We start from the raw sequence: 23098 nt of genomic DNA on the forward strand, positions 1-23098 counted from the left end.
ATTAATGTTTATGGGAGCAATATAGCAGAATGATTTTCATGTGTGTTTATCCTTTGCACGGAGAAATGATATAACACACACACACACACCAAAGCCCATGTTCCTGACAGCACACACACAGTCTTATTTTTAAAGCTTGCTTGGGGATGCAGCCCATCCATGCAGAGTTTTAAGAGTGCACCGGATGATTCTAACATGCGGTCAGGGTGGTAAAGCCCTAGACAAAAGCAAGTAGCACAAAAGAAGCATCAGAACACTTGTTTCCCCAGGCCCAGCACCTGAGACGATCACTGCTGAGCCCTGCTGCCCTTTACACTGAAATTAAGACTCTGGGTGCTGACCAGCAGCAACTGTTCAAGCAAACTCAGGCTAACCCATGGCTACTATTGCAGGTTGCCCAGGCCCTCCATGCAGTTCTAGTTCTTTCCATTTAAGGGCTGAGTTGTTTGTACACTCTGTCTGAGGCCAGGCCTGGAGGTAGACAGTTATTGAATGATAGCCTGACAGTCAGCAGCACTCCTATCGTTAGAAAACCAGGACTCCAGACTTTCTCTCTTGCCTGCACAGGCTCAATCTCCTGACAGCAAATTTGCTCACCAATGTTTTCCAAAATCAAAACTAGATATGTGTCCTATTAAATCAGAGAGCAGCCTTCAATACTAACAGGACTTGGGTTATTCCCCAAAACATCCCTTAGTTTACTTCAAAACAACCCAGAGCCTGTTAATAGACATGATTTAAAACAAGCACTTTCAGGCCTTGAGCTTGACCGGTGCCAAGATTAATGTCTGTCTTGCTCTTCTCTTCCTTACTGCTCCCTCCACACACAGTCAGCAACTGTTGTCCTAACTTGCATATGGCGATAGACAAGAATGTGGAGCATGGATCCCACAATGATTCTGCACCTGCTTTTTAGAATTAAAACCTTGGGAAGGGATCCTCCGACAACTCTCACCTGCCAGGGCTGTTATACCCACATCATGTCACATGCATTTGACAGTGTGTTCTGCTCCAGTAGCCCCAGAAGAGCCAAGGGCAATGCTGTGCCAACAGAGGGCCTGGGTCACCATTTATGGATTCTGAGCCCTCTCCCTCCTTGCCTGGCAGACAGCTCCACAGCTCCGTGAATTCAACCATGGACATCCATTCTTCCTCGTGCTCCCACATCCACTGAAGAACCAGGAGGGTCACTGACACTCCTGGTTTCTAAACAGGGAGGCTTGGGGGAAAAGGTCCCTGGGAAACAGCACATCTAAGACTCAAAGACAGACAGCTCTGTGAGTGTCTGAAATGAAAAGTGTCACCCAGGACTGACCTTTCCCACAGGAAAAGAGGAAACATATGAGTTTAGATTTATCTCCAATTTCATACCTTTGTGTAAAACATGCACCTTTTTCTGAAAATTGCTAAAATAATAGACCTTTTAAAAGATTGATTCGTTGGGGCCAGCACAATGTCTCAACTGGCTAAGTCTTCACCTTCAAGCTCCGGCATCCCAGTGGGTACCAGTTCATGTCCTGGCTGCTCTATTTCCTATCCAGCTTCTTGCTTTGTGGGCTGAGAAAGCAGTGGAAGATGGCCCAAAGCCTTGGGACCCTGCACCTGCATAGGAGACTCAGAAGAGACCCTGGCTCTTGGCTCCAGACTAACTCAGCTCCACCCATTGTGGACATGTGGGGAGTGAACCAGCGGACAGAAGATATTTCTTTCTCACCTCTCTGCAAATCTGCCTTCCTAGTAAAAAATAACGAAATCTTTTAAAAAGCTTATTTGCTTATTTGAAATACAGACTGATGGATAATTTATTTTATTTGTTTGTTTATTTGCAAGAACAAGAGAGAGAGAATGTTGCAAGGAGGAGTGGCAGGAAGGAGAGAGCACGGATCTTACATCATCTGGTTCACTCCCAGGATGGTTGCAACAGCCACAGCTGGGCCAGGCTGCAACCAGGAGCCTGGAATTCAATCTGGGGCTCCCATGTGGGTGTCAGGGGTTCAAGTACTTGAGCCACTTTCTTAGGCTTTTCCAGGCACATTGACAAGGAGCTAGATCAGGAGTAAAGAAGCCAGGACTCAAACTAGCACCCCCATGTGAAATGCTGACTTTATAAATGATGGCTTAACCTGTACCATAACACTAGTCCCAAAGAATTTTAAGTGCTTTCACCACCAAAAAAAAAGCTTAAATGTAAAGTGAACATATATAGATGTTAATTAGCTTATTTTACTAAACCCAATATTATATGCATATTCAAAAATCTTAGGAAAATGGAATTAAAACATAAGTTTATTTTGATTCATAAACAGGATGACACTATAGGATGAGGCGTATGCAGATGTGAAGGGGAGAAGGTGATCCAAGATTACAAAGTGATTAACTACAGGACCACAGTAAGCAACAATGCATGTCGCAAAACTGCTATAAGGACAGATGTTCAATATTTCCACTATAAAATAATAAGTTGGTAAGGCGATATGTTACTTCATTTGGTTGAATCTTTCTGAAATGAATACACAGATGAAAATATCACATTGTACCACACAAAACTATATCATTATTATTTTAACCTTTGCCTTAAAATGCATGTTGTAGAGTGGTCTTTTGGCCTGGTGTTTGAATTCAATTCCTGGTTCCAGCTTTGGATTCCACCTTCCTGCCAATGCAGACCCAGATAGCAGAAGGTCTAACTAATTGGGCCTCCCAAACGAGTGAGTTCCCAGCTCCCGGTTTTGCCCCATCCTAACTGGACTGTTGTGAACATTTGCGGAATATAACAGAAGGGTCTGTCTCTACTTCTCAAATAAACAACTAACATTATATCACAATAAGATGCATCATACACTTTCAGCCATTAAAAACAAAAAGAAGGGGCAGGAATTTGGCATAGTAATTAAAACGCCTCTTGGGATGCCAGCCTCCAGTCTCAGAGTATTAAGACCCATCTCTGATCCTGATTTCAGCTTCCTGATACTTCATTCCTTGGGAAGAAGCAAGTGATAGCTCAAGCCCCGGTCCCTGGGTGGAGACTGGATAGAGTTCCAGGCTCCTGGCTTCAGCATGGTTCAGCCACAGCTGTTGCAGGCATTTGGTAAGTGAATCTGCAGATGGAAAATCTCTGACTCTCTGCCTTTCAAATACAAATAAGTAAATAGTAAATAAATGATTGTTTAAATTGTGTATCACAGCTGCACTATAAAAATCCACTCCCTCTATTGATTAAATTAATAGAGCCTGATTAACAATGCAAACACCAGTCTGGCTATTAAGAGCAATATTCATTGCCAGGTATATAAGTAAGGGATCAGCTTTTGCACAAGGTACAGGGAGCTGAACATAGCAAAAGGAGGGCTCAGCAGCTCCCAGCCCACAGGTGGCATGTGAAGAGTGAGAAGAAAGCAGTCAGCGTTCGGGCGAAGGCGTAGCCTGGCAGCCTTCCAGGTTCACAGATGCTCCCAAGCTGACACTCACGCAGTGCCACTTCCCACGTGCTTATTTGAATATCACAGCACCACATGCATCTCAACCAGGTGACGAGGCCACCCACACCATAACCTCACAAAGGGTAACGGCCTTAATATTTCTGCGCTTGCACTGGACTGTCAACCCTTGAATACCACTAACAGAATGGCTGTAGAAACAAGTTCATTTCCCATTTTCACAGAGCTCAAGGTAAGCAGATACTGCTCCTTAGAAAACAGCGTCTTTCAAAGACTAGGGTCTGAATGCAGAAAAGATTTCCGGGCTAATGAACCAGGAGGAATAGTGTGCTGGGCCTAGCACCTCAGTTCCTCAGTTAGCACCAAGATTGCTGTCCTAAAAAAAAATCAGCATGTTCTCTTACTACTGCAGAGTCAAGAAGCTTAGTCAATAACAAGAAATCTCACTACTACAGCCTACAGGATGCACCAACATCATGGAATGCAGATCTGACTTTTCACGGACCACTGGCCTCAGGATACTTGGGACAAAGGTTCATCCAATGGAGGGTCCAATCCATCCGTCCACACCTTGGCTCTCCTAAGTCTCCTGACCTGGACACCAAGGCTAAGGGCTAAGCACGTGTCTTTCCAGGGAGCCAGAGGACGTTTGTAGCCTTGGGCAGAAGGGTGTCAGGTGGCCAAAGGTAGGCTGGACAAGGTCTTGTTTGTCCATAAGAGGAAGAAAGCAACACCAACCAATAGAAGATACTGAGCAAAGAAACAGGGATGTCACAAGTTACAGTATTGGAGTGTGGACCTACCATCATGTCTCCTTACTAACAAGGTCAGCCCCATGCTGAGCTTATTAGCAAGGCCAAGTACTAAAGATGAACACAGTTGCACGCATGGGGCCTGTAACACAGCAGGGAAAGGTTTTGGAAATGGAATTTATTTCAACTTCTCCTTAAAACCTCAAACACAAATCTATTCAGAGTGACACCCACAACCGTCTGTCCTATAACATTCCAGGTTGCCCAAGGAAGGTAAAGACAACATCCAGATAGTGAATGCTTGGGTCTAGAGGGAGAGATTACGAACTGTCATCCACAAACACTGAGCAAGCACTAAGCAAGAGCCTGCTACAGGGTGAGGAGGAACATCCAGCCCAGGAAGAGCAGACACAGGACAGGGTGAAGAGAAGCTGGTGGCCACATTCAAGGGTCCCAGCAGGCCAGCTGGGGCCACCTGCCAATGCCAGTGTGGCCTGCTCAAGCAGTAGCACACACGGCCCATACACATGAGTAGGCCACAGCTTCTCTCCCAAACTCAGGAGAGCAAGTAGCAGCCAGCAAGAGTAGGGACAGACTCCCAAGGAAATGGGGATTCTGAGTAGAAGAGCAAAGGATGGCAAGATCCTGCTAAGCCAGTCCCCTGGCAATGGAAAGGGAGCCCAGAGAACGGGAGCACCTATTTGAGCCTTTCCTCATTTTATCAGCAACAGCTGCATATCGCCACCCCCATCAGACTCCTTCTCCTTTCCTCACCCTTTAGGTGCCTAATCATAGGTGATTTCCTGAATTCAAGATCCATTTGGCCCTTGGTGTGCACGATTTATTGGTGAAAACGTACTACCATGAAAGGGACACCATTGGAACCTATGTGTTCTTCAAAATCTTAACCCCCAGATTTTTCCACTGCAGCAAAAGATCAGAGTAGAGTCCATGGGTAGGCATTGTGGTACAGCAGTTCAAATCACCACCTGGGATGCTGGCCTCCTACATAAGCACATGTTCTAGTAAGCCTGGATGTTCCACTTCGTAGCCAACTCCCAGCTAATGCATCCGAGAAAGCAGCAGCACTTAGCCCACATGGTTAACCCCTGGCAACCACATGGGAGACTCAGATGGAGGTCCTGATTCCTGGGTTTGACAGAGCCCAGCTCAGATACTGGGGTCATTTGAAGAATGAATCACCAAATGTAAGATCACCTGCTCATTTTCTCTCTCTCTCTCTCTCTCTCTCTCTCTCTCTGTGTGTGTGTGTGTGTGTGTGTGTGTGTGTGTGTGTGTTTCTAACTCTGCCTTTCAAATAAGCAAATACTTTCAACTTTTATGAAAAATGGACTTGAAAGATACATTTATTGCATTAAAAAAAAAAACTGAAAGTTGTACCTGTCTGTAAATGCCACTGTAAAAAGGACCACAAACTGGGGACTCAAACCACAGATTTAGTGTCTCATAGCTCTGTAGGCTGCAGCCCAAGATCCAGATGTGAGCAGACAGCTGTTTCTGAACTGAGAGGAAGAACTTGCTCCATGCTTCACCACAGCTTGGGCTACATGCCTGGCCTTGCTCAGCTCATAGAAGCATCAGCATGACCTCTACCTTCAACTCCACATGGCATTCCTCAAACACGTGTCTATATCAAAATAGCTCCATTGTAGGACAGAAATCCATCTGGAAGAGGGCCGACTCTAGTGGATGCATTTGAACATGATGACCCTATTTTCAAATTAAATACAAATGATATTTTAAAATTCATGGAAAACAAGTATTATGACAAAACTATGCATGAATTTCAAAATTTTAATAAAATAATTTAAAAGGCAGAGTGACAGACTAAGAGATCTGCTATGTACTATTCAACTCCCCAAATGTCCATGACAACAGAGGATGGGTGAAGACAGGAGCCAGGAACTCCAGCCAGGTCTCTTATGGAGTGACAGGAACTCAACGTCTCGAGCCATTACCTGCTGTTTCCTTTATCAGGAAGCCAAAATCAGAAGCAGTGGCAGAAATTGAACCCAGGTACTCTATATAGGATATAGACACCCAAAGTGACCTAAACATGGCATCAAATGCCTAACCTTTAGGTTACTAATGCCTTAGCAAATATATTTTTAATCCCGTTTGTCCATTAACTTTTCCAAGTCCTCTTACATTCTGAAGTGCTGGGGGTTAAGATTCCTATCAACAGGAATGTTTTTGGATGTGGGGCCACAACAGATGGAATGTCCCATTCAGGATTCAGGAATTTCCCAGATGTATTTTATGAACTCCAACTTTTACAAATGCCCTTCAAAAAGCAAATTATTAGCAAATTCTTAAGGCAGGTGTTATGGAGCAGTGGGGTAAGTCACTGCTTGCCATGTCCACATAACATAGTAGAGGGCTGTTTAAGTCTGCTGTGAGTCCAGCTTCCTGCTAACATACCTGGGAAGTAGCAGAAAATAACCCACATGCTTGGGTTCTCCACCATGCAGGAGACCCAGATCGAATCCCAGGCTCTTAGCTTTGCCCTGGCCCAGCCCTGGCAGGTGCAGGCATTGGGGAAGTAAACCACTGAATGCCACATATATCTTCACCAACCCTCTTTGCACTAATAAAAACAAGTAAGTTAATAAATGTGTCAAAATTTTCTGTCAAAAAAAAGAAAAAGGAAATTCTCTAGTCCAATGAAAATGGAAGAAGACCCACAACTAAACACAAGTTGTAGATGTGACTATTCTAAGCCAAATGCAGAGCTCTGCTCTGAGACTCCAAAGAAAGACCTAATTGCCACTGGGCAACAAGGCTATTGGGAGGAGAGGGGATAGAAGCCAGTTCCAGCATCATGTGGTAGGAGTCATGATCAATGAAGGCCAGATTTCCATGGGACCCAGAAAGCAGTGATGGATCTTAGCTTTGGAGAAGAAGAGGAGAGAGAACGAGGAAAGTCCTCCAGCAGATGAAATCAGATTGTGTATGTTCTCTATGTGGGAATCTTCAAAAATGTACTTTATCTTTTGTTATCACATGATATTTTCCCATATGAGATACAGTATGACATTTCAATTCACGGGTATAGGTCTTATAATCAGATCAGGATAAAGACAATCTATCACCTTACATACACAACCTTTCTTTGTTTTGGGGACATCCAAAACCGTTTCTACTCAGTGTTGCAGTATGAGGTCTTCAAAAGCTATGTGGGAAACACTTATTATGGGAAAAAAAAAAAAACATGGATTCCAAAAGTTTTTGTGCCACAATGAATTGATTTGCTAACTCTATTTTTTATGAACTCTCCAAATACACTTGTCAACCATAGTTTCCCTACTGTGTTATAGAATATTAGCAGTAGTTCTTCTATCTGAATACCCTCTGCAACCAGCCAAACACACTCTTTCTAGCCCCCAACCAACTCCCACCCGGCATCTGGCAACCATCCATCTATTCTCTACTCTTATGAGACCAAGTTGTTTGGTTCCACATACAAATGATGTCATGTGGTATTTGGGTGCTTGCCTTTCTGCACTGGCTTATTTCTCTTTGGCATATCATCTTCCAGGTTCGTCTCTGTTGTTGTATAGTTGAATGAGTTTGAAAGAGTTCATATGAATTTTCCACTCAGTCACTAAGGAAAAGGCTTTCTTAGTCAAAATAGCAAAGAGCGGCTGGCACTGGGGTAGCAGGTAAAGTTGCCATCTGTGGTCCTGGTACTATGGCTCAACTGGCTAATCCTCCTCCTTGCATGCACTGGGATCCTACATGGGTGCTGGTCCATGTCCCAGCTGCTCTACTTCCTATCCAGCTCCCTGCCTGTGGCCTGGGAAAGCAGTGGCAGACGGCCCAAATCCTTGAGACCCTGCACCCACGTGGAAAACCCAGAAGAAGCTCCCAGCTCCTGGCTTTAGACCAGCTCAGCTTCAGCTGTTGTGACCATTTGGAGAGTAAATCAATAGATGGAAGATCTTTCTCTCTGTCTATCCTTCTCTATAAATCTTCCTTTTCAACAAATCAATATTTTGAAAGTTTTTGTAAAAAAAATTAAAGTTGTTATCTGTAACACCAGCATCCTATATGGGCGTCATTCATATCCCAGCTAAGTCATCTCTCCAGCTCCCTGCTAATGCCCTGAGAAAAGTAGTGGAGGATGGCCCAAGTGTTTGGACCTGGGCCACCCACATGGGAGGTGAAGCTCCGAGCTTCAGCCTGGCCCAGCTCCAGGCACTGTGACCATTTAAAAAGTGAGCCAGCACATGGAAAACCTCAGTCAGTCAGTCTCAGTGTCTGTCTGTCTGTCTCTTTCTCTCGCCCTGTTTCCCTTCCTCCCTCCCTCTCTGTAATTCTGCCTTTCAAATACAACGTTTTTTTAAAGTAAAGAGAAGAGCAGCATGAAACAGTATGCTTTGGAGACCAAGTTACAAGTTCAGCATGACTCAGTGAAGGAGGACAAGGCTAGCAGAATAGGAGTGAAAATAAAGGGACATGAGGGCATGAACTCCACCTGAGAACAAGTGGCAGCAGTCCCCCCCCCACAATCTGCATTCATACTATCTGTGGTCTCGGTTACTGGTGGTCAACTGTAGTCCCAAAACAGTACATGGAAAATTCCAGGAGCAAGCAATCACAAAGCTTAAATCATCTGCTATTCAGAATAGCATAATGAAATCCCACACTGTCCTGCTCTTTCCTACTTAGGATACAAGCCATCCCTCTACATCCATGGCATATGCACTGTCTGTCTGGTAGTCTCTTAGCAGCCATCATGGGTTACTGCATGGACAGGTGTGTTACAGCAAGGCTTGTGCAGAGGGCCGGTACTATCTGTGGTTTAGAATACCTACTGTGCTTCTTGTAACCTACCCCCTGTAGGAAAGGGTAGACCTCTGTACTATAGGAATGGCAGAACCAGAACCAGAACTACATTGGAAAAGGCAAGAACAGAAGCAGAGAAGTCATGGAGAGGCTGTTGAATATATGTCCAGGCTTGATGAAGATAGAGAGATCACAGTGAGAAACCCACTGTTTTGCAGCCCCTATAATGAAGACTGGAAAGCTAAGCAACATCACAGAGTGCTAATCTGGGAAGAAATCCTGACAATGAGCCACTCTTAAATCATGTCTCTCTCAATTGCATATGAGTTACAATGGAAAAAAGTAGAAACACACAGAGGAGAAATGGAACAGCACCTTGACCAAGTGATCAGAATGATAACCAGCCACCCACGCTGGGCAAAAGGGTGACCTAAGCATTCTAACCCCTTAGGTCCTACCTCTTAAAGGCACAGCCTCACATGACCACACTGGGGACCAAACATCAACATGAGGTTTGGATGGGGAAGCGCCACATTCCATCCATAGCAGCAGCTGATGCAGCAGTTCATGCTCTTCACCATTTAAAGACTCGGCTTCTACCAGGGAAACAGTGCTCTCTGGGCAGGAGGAGGAATATGGTTTCTATCCAGAGTTCACAGAAGCAGTCTGTGTATACTGCTGGAACTTTGCACTACTTCCTTTCCAGTGATCTTTCCTCCAACAGAAATTTGTTCCTAATATATAAGACCATCTGGCTTTCCTAACTTGGTGCTGAAGCAATCTGTGAGGTGTCTTTCCTACAGCATACTGCTGGAGCTGCCAGAACTGCTAGAGTGAAAAGACACGCCAGCCAAGTCTGTCCAAGAGAATTTCCTTCATGTTCTGGAACGTTAAGCAAGAGCAAGACTTTCTTGCTGACTCTCAGACCATATCAGGGATGTCAACAGACAGCACAATATTTGGATCTAGATAGGACTGATGAGGATATGGGTCCTTAGGATACAACAGCCACAGACAGCTTAAGCCGAAGCTCCTGCTAGAAGCGACAGAGGCACCCTCTAGTCTGCACCATGAGCTGACCCTGGTGAATGGCCCAGGGGGTGGGAGGAAAGTCGATGCCTGTTTTCAGTCACTGCGGGCGCACCTGAGCACATTAGAGACTCCATAGCCACCTCTAGTTGGCTGAGCGGTGACAGGGATAGAGGACTCTGCATGCAGTTGTACGAATGGCTGAGAGTTCTCCCAGCAAACAATGATGAAACACAGCTGGAACAGAAAGGTACATGGGGTAAAGTCCAGATGAAACTGGGTCCAGTGATCAAGAGTCCCCTCCCAGGGCAGCTGCACAGGACCTGTTCAGTTGTGACCACAGATGTGGAGCACAGCCCTCCATAAAACCTGTGAAAAACACACTGCTAAGCTTTACCTGGCCATTGCAGCTGCCCTCTGCCCTGTACCCAAATCCCAGTCTCCCAAAAGGGGAAGCAGGTGCTTTGTATTTATCTGCACACATAGTTGAGATCTCTCTGATTACGCAGAGAAACTTTTATATCAGTGCAGAAAACTGTTTGGCCATCGAGTTTCCAGAGACAAAAGAGGGTGAACCTGGCTAGCAGGCCTGTGAAAGGACAGCAGCCTTAGGCCTACACAACAAGGAATCCAAGATTTGGATGAGGGCTGCGACTCTCAGACCACAGCTGCCCTGTGACCATTCTGTGTGCTGGGCACCTAGCACACTTCCAGATGTGGGCTGTCACCCCTGGGCCAACCCCGCTGCATGGACCGGATGCTGCGATGGTGCACATCCTTGGTCACCTTTTGGAAGCTTCTGTCAGTTCTAGGAGGTCATGGCAGAATTTCTCAGAGTCCAGGTGCCTAACAAGAACAGCTGGTTCACTCTTGGGACAGAGAGGACAAACCAGACACCCCTCAGGGAAGGTTTGGAAAGCCCAGGAGAAGGCTGGCTTTGATAAGCATTTCTCCTTTTCCAGATCCCCCCTGGGGGCAGACTCAACAAAGGGCTTTTTGAAACCAATCAGGCCTTAAGTCCTAGCCTGAAAGAACAGGACAGTTGAGTGAAGGTCCAAGTCTCACAAGTGGCCCTGCTATGCTAGAGGGCCTGGAGAGAAGCCCAGGCATGAGGAACAAGGGATCATAGCGAACACAGGCTTTAGGACCCCCACCCTATCACAGCTGGAGTTGCCGAAAGGCCTCATCAGCAGTGTTACAAGGAGTTGTCAAGCAGATGACAGCAAGGTAACTCTGGGGGCCATCTGTGTGAACTTGGTGGCTTGGGGGAAACAAGTAGGAAGGGCGAACCAAAAGCCAAGCCATTTGCCCTGACCCAGGGAACCAGAGTACAAACGAAAAACGGAAACAGAAAGGGTCAGACTGAGCACTAACAATCAAGGTCAGGGGAACATTCACCCCAACACACAATGGATCCGGAGTTAAGGTCAGCGATCCAATAGTCCCGAGTGAAGCCCAACCATGTGGCAAGGGCCTCTATGGCCTCATATGGCCTGCGTCTTTTCCCTGACTAGCCCTTCATCCCCCTTGATTTTCCATTCTTACACAGAAGGGAAGCAGACACGTGGGAATCTGGGCTGGAAGTGATTCTAGCTCAGTCTCACACTCTTAAATCGAGGTGATTAGAGTTGGGATTGGGATCCACCAGAAGTGCTCTGAACAAGAAGCACAAGGAACCAACAGCTGGGTGCCCTCTGCTCCAGCCCAGTCCTCCTTTATGCGGCTGATCCAGGCTGGTCTGAGCCTGTGAGCCTCAGGTGTCTCAACAATGCTGATTCATCACAGAGCAGAACAGGCTAGGCAGCTCCCTGGGGCCCACTTCACAAGGGCCCTGTGTGTCCATTTGGGGCTGCTATACCAAGATACTTGGATCATTTATAAAGAGTAGATATTTTTCTTGTAGTTCAAGAGGTTGGGAAATCCAAAAGCACAGTGCCAACACCTTGCAAAGGCCTTCTTGCTGTGTCACCCCACTGTAGAAGGGGGAGGGCAAGAGAGCACACGATTGTATGAGTGTCGCGCCCACGTGTCTTACCGCCCAGCAGTAAGAGGCAGACGCGAGCGAAGCCTTCTGCGGTAAAGTTTATTGCGCACACAAAGATGAGGAAGAGGAAGGGGGCAGGGGAAGGGGGCCCCAACCCCGGCAGGCTTTCTACTCTTATGTGCTGACCGGCCCCGCCTCCGCCGATGATAGGTCGGCGTCATGATCACGCAGGGTCCTGGGCGACCGGATTCGTCAGTCCCCAGTGTTCACGTGCCGGCCACGCCGCAGCTCACTGCGCATGCCCTAGGCGCCTGCGCAGTACCGCGAAGGCTACGTGACTTCCACCACGCACGAAGGTGTGGCTTCTCCGGCCGGCGCCATTTTAGACACAGCATGTGGCCAGTGCATACAGATGCGGCTTGCAACATATGAGCAGAAAAGAAAAGTACAAAACTCATTCTCACAGTGACCAGCCCCATGCTGTGACATCATCCATCTGTCCAGGGGTCAGGTCCTCATTTCCCAAAGCTTTCCAATAAGCCCGACCTCTCAACAATATTGCCTTGGGAATGAGGTTTCCCACACATGAACTTTGGGGAACACAACCAAACCACAGCTGCTATCAATCCAACCTGAACACCTCCAAAGGCTAACTCTTTGCGATGAAGGAAGACTGAACTAGGTACCAACACCAAGACCACAGCACCCCATGTCCCCATGTCTCCACCCTAACTCACCCCAACCTGGAGCTGGTCCCTGTGACCTGCAGGCTAACATGCTGACTAAATACTCACGGGACGGGCTTTGCCACACTAGTGGAGCTGGCTTCTTTGCCCTCTGTGACAAAGAAGCTGTAAAAATGCCCCAAATCTGGGCTGGCAAGCACAACAGGTGGGACAGCAGTGACGATGTTTGCTCACAGGGACTGAGCTCAGGGTCCCAAGCCCAGCAGCAAGGCCCTGGAGCCAAAGCCACTCCTCTGAGACATGCGAGACTGAAGCACCCCCCCCCCCTTAGATCCTCTGAATCATAGTGCTCTGTGGCCAAAACATCCGACAGCAGAGGCTGCCCATGGCCCCTTTCCTTCAGGGCCTGCTTTTCTGCAGAGAACTTGGTGAACATTTTCATGATGTGGGAAAAAAAGGCAACAGCTGAGCAAATCAGTTCAGCTCAGGTTGGCAAGTAACTGAGTTTGCACCAAACTTGCCAAAGGAAAAATTCCATTTTCACGGTTCTTTATGTTATGGTTTTGTTTTTCAATTCAAAATTAAGTGCAAAGACCTATATCCCTCTCCCTAGTTAATTCTGAAGATGCCATGGGGTTATACCTGTGTGGTACTTTGCAGAATGCCTCTGACCTCCCACTGTGACCTCTCCCTCTTGGCTTCACCATCTGTGTATCTGCCTCAGCACCTGGCAAAGTGTTTTGTGCATAGCGAAGCTTGAATGAATGTTTATTACAGGAAGAAACCTAATTTCACAGATAATTCTTTTTAAGTTTTTATGCAAACCTTTTTAAAGTTTTATGCAGAATCCTCACAGATTTTCTGGAGAAGACAATTTCTGAGTCATCTGAAGACAGATAAATGTGGAAATTCAGGCAGTAACATCCTACTCCATTCAATCTCTCTCTCTTTAAGGCATTCCCTATAACTTCACGTTCTGGTCACTTAAACCAGAGTAGAGGTAGTAGCAACACCAGCAGAAGCAAGTCGAATTTAGTGAGCTTTACTAAATTTAGTGGGCCTAGTAGTATTTAGAGTGCCTTATGTGTATTAACTTATATGAACATGACAACTACCATTTTTCTTTTAAGATTCTATTTATTTTTAATGCAAAGTCAGATATACAGAGGAGAGACAGAGAGGAAGATCTTTCATTGATGATTCACTCCCCAAGTGACAGCAACAGCTGGAATATGCCAATCCCAAGCCAGGAGCCCAGAGCTTGTTCCGGATCTCCCACGTGGGTGGCAGGGTCCCAAGGCCGTCCTCGACTGCTTTCCCAGGCCACAAGCAGGGAGCAGGATGGGAAGCGGGGCTGCTGGGATTAGAAACAGTGCCCATATGGGATCCTGGTACGTTCAGGGTGAGGACTTTAGCCACTAGGCCACGCGCCGGGCCCACCATTTACTTTTTTATTACTTGTCTATTTATTTAAAAGGAAGACACACAGAGAGAAACAAAGACAGACCTTCCATTTGTTGAGGCCCTTAAATGCCAGCAACAGCAAAGGCTGGGTTAGGCTAAAACAAGGAGCCAAGAATTCAATCCAGGTCTTCCACATGAAAGACAGACAGTACAGGGTAGCTGTCAAACCCAAGTCAACAGCCTGTCACCTCTGCTCCTTGGCCTCTCATAGTTGGTGAACATAAACCCTGTGATAGTGACTTGGGTATCCAAATGATGTCGAAGCTCTAACCCTCAAAACAAGGGAACTTCAGGCCCGGCGCGGTGGCGCAGTGGTTAAGGTCCTAGCCTTGCACACCCGGGATCCCATATGGGCACCGGTTCTAGTCCCGGCGGCCCCACTTCCCATCCAGCTCCCTGCCTGTGGCCCGGGAAAGACAGAAGATTTTCCTCTCTATGTCTCCTCGCTGTATATCCACCTTTCCAATAAAAATAAAATAAATCTTTAAAAAAAAAAAAAAAACAAGGAAACTTCAAAAAGTTCATGGGAAAATATAAATGTCAATTAAATCATAATGTGCATTTTCCATGAATTTTTCAAAAAATTTATTTACCTATTTGAGAGGCAGAGACACAGAATGGAATGAGAGAGTTCCTATACCATGGTTCACTTTCCAGATACCCACAATGGCTGCAGGTAGGCCAAGTCAAAGTCAGAAGCCAGGAACTCAACCCAGTCTTCCACATGGATGGAGGGAACCCAGTTACCGAAGCCATCACATCACTGTCTCCCAGGGTCTTCATTAGCAAGAAGCTGGAGTCGGAGCTGCAGCCAGGAATTCAACCATCCACTGTGGGATGCCAGCATACTAACTGGTGTTTGTTTTTTTTTTAAGATTTATTTTTATTATTTTTTCATTGGAAAGGCGGATATACAGAGAGGAGAGACAGAGAGGAAGATCTTCCGTCCGATGATTCACTCCCCAAGTGAGCCGCAACGGGCCGATACTATGCCGATCCGAAGCCAGGAGCCTCTTCCGGGTCTCCCACGCGGGTGCAGGTTCCCAAAGCTTTGGGCCGTCCTCGACTGCTTTCCCAGGCCACAGGCAGGGAGCTGGAAGGGAAGCGGGGCTGCCGGGATTAGAATCGGCGCCCATATGGGATCCCGGGCGTGCAAGGCGAGGACCTTTAACCACTTGCGCCACCGCGCCGGGCCCCTAACTGGTGTTTTAACCATTCAGCCAAGGGCCTACCCTGATTTCCATGAACTGTTTTGAAGTCTCCCTCATCAGAGAATATGACCTTCTTTGAAAATACAGTTAAAATGAAAACATTTGAAAGTTGGTACTGTAGCACAGTGAGTAAAGCCACTGCCTGCAGCACAGGCATCCAATAAGGGTGATAGCTTGAGTTCCAGCTGTTCCATATCTAATCTAACTCCCTGCTAATGCAGCTAGGAAAGCAGCACATGACAGCGCAAGTTCTTAAGCCCCTGTATCCATGTGGGAGTCCCATATGAAGCTCCTGGGTCCCAGCTTCAGTCTGGCCCAGCCCTGGTTGATGTGGTCATTCAGATGGTAAATCAATCAGTCGATCGATCACTCAATCAATCTCTCCCTCCCTCCCCGTCTCTTCTATCCGTAACCTTGACTTTCAAATAAAAGTTTTTAAAGAAAAAAAGGAGGATGTCATTAAGCTCCAATCCAATACGATCCGAATCCTTATAAAAACAGAATTTGAAACACAGACACAGACCACCAGTGGTCACAGAAGCAGGGATGGAGTGATGTTACAGCCTGGGAGTGGAGCTGTAGGAAAAGGCTCATGCCAGACTCTCCCTCACAATCCTCAGAAGGGAAAGGCCCCTTGCCAACACCTTGATAGCTGAGACTTCTGAATTTCGGATGCTTAAGTTTCCTGGTCTATGTGCAGCTCCTAAAAATGAATAAGTCTACCACACCACTCTTAATATTTCAACAATTGTTTTAAAAATTAGCTGGAAACAGCAGCACCAGTAGTAAGTAACCACACAGAAGCTCACCCATAAGAGTCACTTGGAGCCCGGAGAAGCTAGAGCAGTGGTGTAGGACATTAACGCTTCCTCCCAGCTGGCCCCATCCCAAATCCCACTTCCTGGCCTTGCAGTGATGCTGTGATTACTTCTTTTTTTTTACAAGCCAAAACAGAACCACAAGAAGATCCACTTCAGTGCTGCCAGCAGCGCCTTGGTAGCCACTCCCCACTCCCCGTCCCCGCCAAGGCCTGTCCAGGAGCACAGAGCATTTCATCTCCCACTTCCCATCATGCACATCTACTGGCAGCAGCGTACGCATCTCTCCCACACACCTCTCTGGAGTCACAGACAATAGTTGGCAGCTTGCGGCGGATGTCACACTTCCCAGGCCCATAGGCTGCCACAAAGAGGCAGGTGGCCCCAACACGGAAATTGGAGTGGGGTCTCTGGCTGTAATTCCCAGCGAAACTGGTTGTCTGATATGAAAATCTCAAACAAGCTACAGAAGTGCTTGGATGAGATGCCTCCACCAGCTGATGCTATGACTGCTGCTTGAGTTTGGGTTTCAGTCATTAGAGGTTCTGTGATCTCCTGATCTTCTCTCTCTCTCTCTCTCTCTCTCTCTCTCTCTCTCTCTCGCCATGTGCACTTGTCACACACATGCCCACACAGCTCCAGCTCTTGTCTTCACACAGGCCTTGGCAGAAGCACAGACTTCCTGTGAAATACAGGAATCCTGGCAGCAAGCACGTACACCCAAGAGGTGCAGGCAGCTCAGGTTTCTGACCTGATCACAAGTTTCCACCCAGGTTCGTTCCTTCAGAAGTCCCTATCACTCAGTGTCCGTGGTAATTCCAGATGCCCGTCAGGGGTTTTGTTTCCTGACAGGAAGCCAAGCCAAGCTCACCAAAAGAAAAGAGGGCCAACAGTCCTCGGCAGGGAGCCTGTTGGACAGGGGGACTTCTGAAACTGCAAACAGAGGTTTACCACTGAGGCGGAAACATTGCAAAGCAGAATCCTGCCGCAGCCATCAGCAGCACCCCCCACAGACCACTGGGCATTCTACTGTTTGAATCTTGGAAGTCTAATCACAACAGATACAAATGGAGTGGGTGAGGGGCACAGAAGTGAAGGCATTGTTAGGATACACATGGCCCATTTGGGGATGCCTGATTAAAGACTTTGCCCCCTTCCCAATTCCAGCTTCCTGCTAATGCAGACCCTGGGAGACACCAGGTAACAGCTCAAGTACTTGGAGTACTGAGTACTCCCACATGGGAGACTCAGACTGAATTCTCAGATCTGGATGTTGAGTGCATTTGGGGAAGTAAGTCAACATACAGAATCAATCAATCAATCAATCAATCTCTCTCTCCCCTCCTTTGTGTGACTCTGCCTTTCAAATACTTTTTTTAAAGATGCCTGAGCAGCTCCCATAACTCTTATGTTCGCCAATTTACTGTAAGGAATATAAACACAGAGAAGCTGAGGGATGGCACAGGAATGGAATGGAGCTCCCACACCCTCGCTGGGGCTCATCCCCAGCAGCATCACTCTGTTCACCTCTCAGGAAGCTCCCTGTCCTTTTGGGTCCGGATTGAGGATCCATCATTACACAAGCATGATTAATGACAGTATTAGCCCCTCATAACCAATCCCATTTGCAGATGTTGGAGAGTGGGCATAGGAAGCCCCAACCGTCTAATACTGCACTATTCTTTCCTGTCACCAGCCCCATCCTGAAGTTACTTGCCTTCTAGCCATCACTCTCTTCCTCAACACATGAGCAGAGTCTGAGGATTCTGTAAGTTGTGTGTCAACAGCAGGGAGACAGGTCATTGGATCACAGCTGCCTTGCACAGCATTTCCAACCAGACGAGACAGGGTTTGTGGTGGAACTGTTCCTCTAGGTGGAGTGTACTCCTAGCTGGTTAAGTAGGCTGGGGGCTCTTCCCAGTCAGCCCAGTTCAGTCCCTGACTTCATGCTGTTTCTTTGCACCACCCTCCACTAAGGGATACCTGAGAAGAGAATGCTCTGGCAGGAATGTCCAAGCATCCATCTGCTAACACTCAGGGAGTACATGCCTGCACATCCATATTCCCATGACCCACATGTCACATTAGTGGCACATGTGGGAAGAATCAAAGATGTGGCTTTCTTCGCCAAAACCAGAAGCAAATCAGCCCTGTCATCTACAGCCATATAAAGTCATTCCAGCTGTGGCCAGCAAGGAGACTGGAAAGGACAACTCACCAAACACACCCTTCCCCTGACAATCCTGCAGGCCTGTTTCCGAGGGGATCAGCCCTGCACAGACCCTTACTATATTGCCATCTGGACCATGTAATAGCTCCCCAGTTGGCTGTCACAGCTGAGATGCCTCCCATGCAGCCTCATCACCATCACCACAGCCCTGGCAGCCAGCCCCCGCTTATCTCTGCAGGCACTGTCTAGCTCACACCGCCTACCCTCCAGAACGTGGTGGGACCACTCTGCCCCCACACTGCCTGAGTCTCCTACAGCAGCTGGTTCCTGTTGTCCTCACCTACCAAGTTGCTGTGACTGTCTCCCCCTTTCTGGGATGTGCCCTAGGGTGCGTTCTCTCCTTCCACACAGACTCCTTCCCAGCGACTTCAAAGACAAAGCCAGCAGGTCCATTCTCCATCACTCAGCCAGGCCCCAGAAAATACACATGCACCAGGCATGGCCTGCCACGAAAATCCAGCGTTCAGAGGACCGGCATCTCACTTCTTGGGGCAGTGGGTGGCAGGCATGGAATAGTGATTTGCCAATCCCCTTAGGGCATCCAAGTTCCTCTTTGGGCCATGGGGCCCCAAGGAGGAGCAATCTGACAGTTTAACAGACCAAATGCGAGGTTCAAGTTTGGCTCAGCTGGTTCCCTGCTGTGCAACACTGGGTAAGATACTGCAGGGGTGGGGCAGGCAGGGAGGTCCCCGCCCCCTCTCCAGTCTTTAGTTGGCTTGACTGACTGCCAATACACAAAGCAACAAGAGAAGCAGCACCATCATTAATACACATGGAGCATCAGAGGCAGCTGACAGACCAATGACACTCAAACTTACACGCCCTTCTCCCTAGGGCAGAGGGAGATGGGACCCAATAGGCAACTTTAAAGAGTAGCAAATTACTTTCTACCCATACATGAGGTCATGAATGGACCCCAGGAAGACATGATGGGGGTTTGTCAGTTTCTTTGGAAACTGACAGGGCTCCAACAGCAGGCTAAAGCTGGTGACAGCCTATTCAGCTATGTCCTCCCTCTAGCACTGAAACTTACCCTCCCTGGTACTTCAAGGCAAAGTTCAAGGCAGTCACTTTGCTTTTGGAGGGGCTTGCCTCAGTCAGGTTCAGAAACCTTGGACAGCAGTCCTCAGCAGTACTACTCCAGCTTAGCAGATAGCCACACTTTGGGATACCATCTTCTAAGGCTCAACAATACTAAGTCTCCCTAGTTCATTTATTGGTCAATGAAAGCAATCAATTCTTGCCTTCAGGGGTAAGGACCAAGTGAGATGCCTGGCACAGGGCACACACTCTACTGTTAATAAAAGGTTTGCAATCATGTTGGGGGTGAGGGCTGATGTAACCCCATCTTCAAAGCTATCATTGCACCATTTTTTTAAAACCTTCCTCATTACCCATACACAGCAAACAGGAAGCAAAATAAGCCGAAAATGTACAACAGCTCTGAGTCACTTCATTCCACTGGGGCTGGTTATTTTTGTACCCAATTTCTGACAGGCAAAGATAAAGGAATTTCTTTCATTGCTCCTTTCCTCCCTAGACTTCCCATTGGAGCTAAAATAAATTATCAGACATCTCGGATTACTCCTGGCCTGAGCACTCAACCATCAGCACTGAGTCGTGCACCCAGGAGGCCAACCATGAGTGCCCAGGGTTCAGGGGGTGGAGGAGAAACAGCCATCTGAAAAATCAAAATCACCAAGCAAATCCCCACTCAAGCCACCTCCTTGTACAAGGTTGGCGGCTGCTACTGAACTTTTCAGGGAGTAAAGATGAACCTCTCCTGCCCCCATCCTTTCCTGGGGCCCTGAATTTTTTCCAGCAGGCTACTGAGGTCAGGGAAATAAAGGGTCTTCTCCAGCTGCAACTGCTGGAATTTAAACAACTTCTGTCTGCCAAGCCTCAAACTGGATCTCCGGCTTTATAAACAAGATACAACAAAGACAAACCAAAGCCAGCCTGGAGGTTAACCTGTGTGCCCACATTCCCGCTGTCAGCCACACACAGTACTCCACCCCAGCTGGGTAAAGTGCTCCTCTCTCCTTGAGAAGCAAGAACCCAACCCAGAAAGCAAAACATCCAACCCAGAATCCTCACATGCCAGGGCAGATGGGTGGCAAAGACTTCATCAAGCGGGGAGCCTCTGCCTTCTCAAATTGTCAAGACATGCCAGTGGAAGGAAAGGAAAGGAGGAGGGGTAGCGTGGGTTGCTTAAGGAGCATTCAAGAATACAAAATTCGGACACTTCTTCAATGCTGAACTCCCACAGAACAAACAAGCCGGGGCTTCCAGACCCCAGCATGCACAAAGGTGGAGCTGCTTCCCCATGAGGTTTGCACTGGGCCTCCCAGTACCCAGATGCTGCCTGCCATTCAGCTCACCACAGGAGCACAGCTAGGGCCAAACCTTATATCCGTGCTTCCCGACACGGGGCTCCTACGTGAAGGAAAATGAAAAGACGTTTAAAATCCCACTCTTGCTATGCAACCGCAGTTCACAGGCTCCATGCCAGCCACAGGGTGCTGTATCTCCAACATGCCAAGCTCCAGGCAGAACACATACCCATTGATTGTCACAGAAGCTGCAACTGGGCAGCACAGGTCACGAGACATGGTAAGAGTTTTCCACAGCACCGAGGCCCAGGACTGCCATCAACCCACAGGCACATCATGAGATCAGCTCGGTGTGCCACATTCTCCTCCTGTTGTGAATAACATAGCAGACAACAGAAAACACCCAAGACATCAGGCACCAATAAAACAAGGGTAGGCATGCTGCTCATTATTTATATAAGCAGGTATTTGGAGAAGTTTGTAGGAAATGGCATTAAACGATAAGATAGTTTGGGTGCAAAAAAAAAAAAACTGTTGTGTGTTTTTTTTTAATCTCTATGTATAAGAGACCTTTAAAAAAAAGCTGTGGAACATGATTATCATGAAAACACTAAGTACAGCTTTCCAAAATTTTTCTGCAGAATGAGCTCACCTTTTCATATCATTTTCTCCATGGAACTTTTGAAGTGCCCTTGTGTGTGTGTTTGCGTCTGATCTCTTTTTAAAATAACTATATAGTTCTATGACTGACTGGGTCCCTACCAGTGAGGCAGGGTCAGAAGAAAGCAAGACTCTCCACACCCCCACAGTGATTTGGGCCCCATTCATTCTCCCTGTTTCTGGATGACTAAGATCACGAGAGTATGAGACATACCTATTCCATGACTCAAGCACAAATTCTCCTCCAGAGCTGACTTCCCATGTGCTGGTCCTGTGAATCCACTTCCTCTGGGCACACAGCCAGGCAAGCAGAGGCTGGAGACCCAGGTAGGCACCAGTGGCCACAGCACAGGCAAGGACAGACACTCCACAGGTGGGCTGACACCAGTTCTGGAGCTTGTGAAGCCTGCCTCTTCTGCATGCACAGCAGAACACAGACTTGCCCTGTCAGAAGACACCCAGCAAGGATGAAGTGGCCAGCAAAGGATGCCATTGTGACGCTATGTATTGTCTCTCCAACAACACTGGCATCCCATGTTGGAGTGCTGGTTTAAATCCCAGTTACTAAACTTTCAATGCAGCTCCCTGCTGGTGAATAAGGAACAATAGAGGTTAGTAAGTTTTTAGTTGTAGTAGATGATGAATAGTTAGTAGGAGTAGAGGAGTATTAAGTAGAAGTAGATTATAGATTACTAAACTTTCAATGCAGCTCCCTGCTGGTGAATAAGGAATAGGGTAGATGATGGCTTAAGTACTTGGGTCCTCACCAGCCACCTGCGAGACCAGGATAGCGTTTGGTCTGGCTCAACCCTAACTATGTGTGGCCATTTGGAGAATGAACCAGTGGATAGAAACATCTGTCACTCTGCCTTTTTTTTTTTTAAAGATTTATTTTTATTGGAAAGGCGGGTTTACAGAGAGAAATAGAGGACAGAGAGAAAGATCTTCCTTCCATTAGTTCACTCCCCAAATAGTCACAACAGTGGAAGCTAAACCAATCTGAAGCCAAGAGCTTCTTCTGGGTCTCCACAGGTGCAGGGTTCACGGCTTTGGGCCATTGTCCACTGCTTTCCCAGGCCACAGCAGAGAGCCAGATAGAAGTGGGACAGCTGGAACACAAACTGGCATGCCAGAGTTTACAAGTGGAGGAGTACCCAGTAGAGCCATTGTGCCAGCCCCCAATCTGCTTTTATAATAATTAAAAATAAAGCATTTAAATCTAATCATGTTTCCCCTCCCAAGCCTCTACCCCAAACTTTACTGTTCACAAACGTCAGAAGAAATTGGAGAACTCCTTTGTTGTGATGGTTAATTTTATGCACCAACCAGGCTAGGCCACAGTAGCCGGATGTTTAGTAAAACATTTTGTGAAAATATTTTTCTATGAGATTAACATCTCATCTTGCATTGCCTGGGCGGGCCTCATTTAATTTAAAAAGATGACAACAACTGTTGTCTCCTCCAGAGGAGAATTCTGCCAGCAGACCGTTGTCTCTGGATGTGAACTGCAGGACAGCCCAGCCCTGCCTCTTAGCCTGTGCTCGCACATGATGAGGGGGACGAGTGGATGGGTGGATGGATGGATGGAAACATACATAATGTATTAAGACATCTGTATACACTTTGGACTCTGTTGAAGAAACAGCAATTTCCTTGACTAATACCTTCCACACTCAAGCCCCTCT

The 23098-nt window shown here is 47.2% G+C and overlaps 1 protein-coding gene across 2 annotated transcripts in view; it reads right to left on the reverse strand.

The window, feature by feature from the left end:
- GFOD1 (glucose-fructose oxidoreductase domain containing 1) overlaps positions 1-23098 on the reverse strand; it is a 99658-nt gene that overhangs the window by 53269 nt on the left and 23291 nt on the right. The window contains exons 2-4 of one of the 2 annotated variants that reach the window (XM_040967634.1): positions 12823-12832; positions 5579-5594; positions 1052-1092 (exon numbers count right to left, since the gene is read on the reverse strand). The exons of the other annotated variant lie outside the window; for it this stretch is intronic. Of the exons in view, the coding sequence (XP_040823568.1) occupies positions 1052-1092; positions 5579-5594; positions 12823-12832 (67 nt within the window). The remainder of the gene's footprint in view (positions 1-1051; positions 1093-5578; positions 5595-12822; positions 12833-23098) is intronic. 2 annotated transcript variants of the gene reach the window in all.

Source organism: Ochotona curzoniae, unplaced genomic scaffold (assembly GCF_017591425.1).
Source record: "Ochotona curzoniae isolate NIBS_2020 unplaced genomic scaffold, NIBS_Ocur_1.0 scaffold_461, whole genome shotgun sequence".
NCBI classification, from domain to species: domain Eukaryota; kingdom Metazoa; phylum Chordata; class Mammalia; order Lagomorpha; family Ochotonidae; genus Ochotona; species Ochotona curzoniae.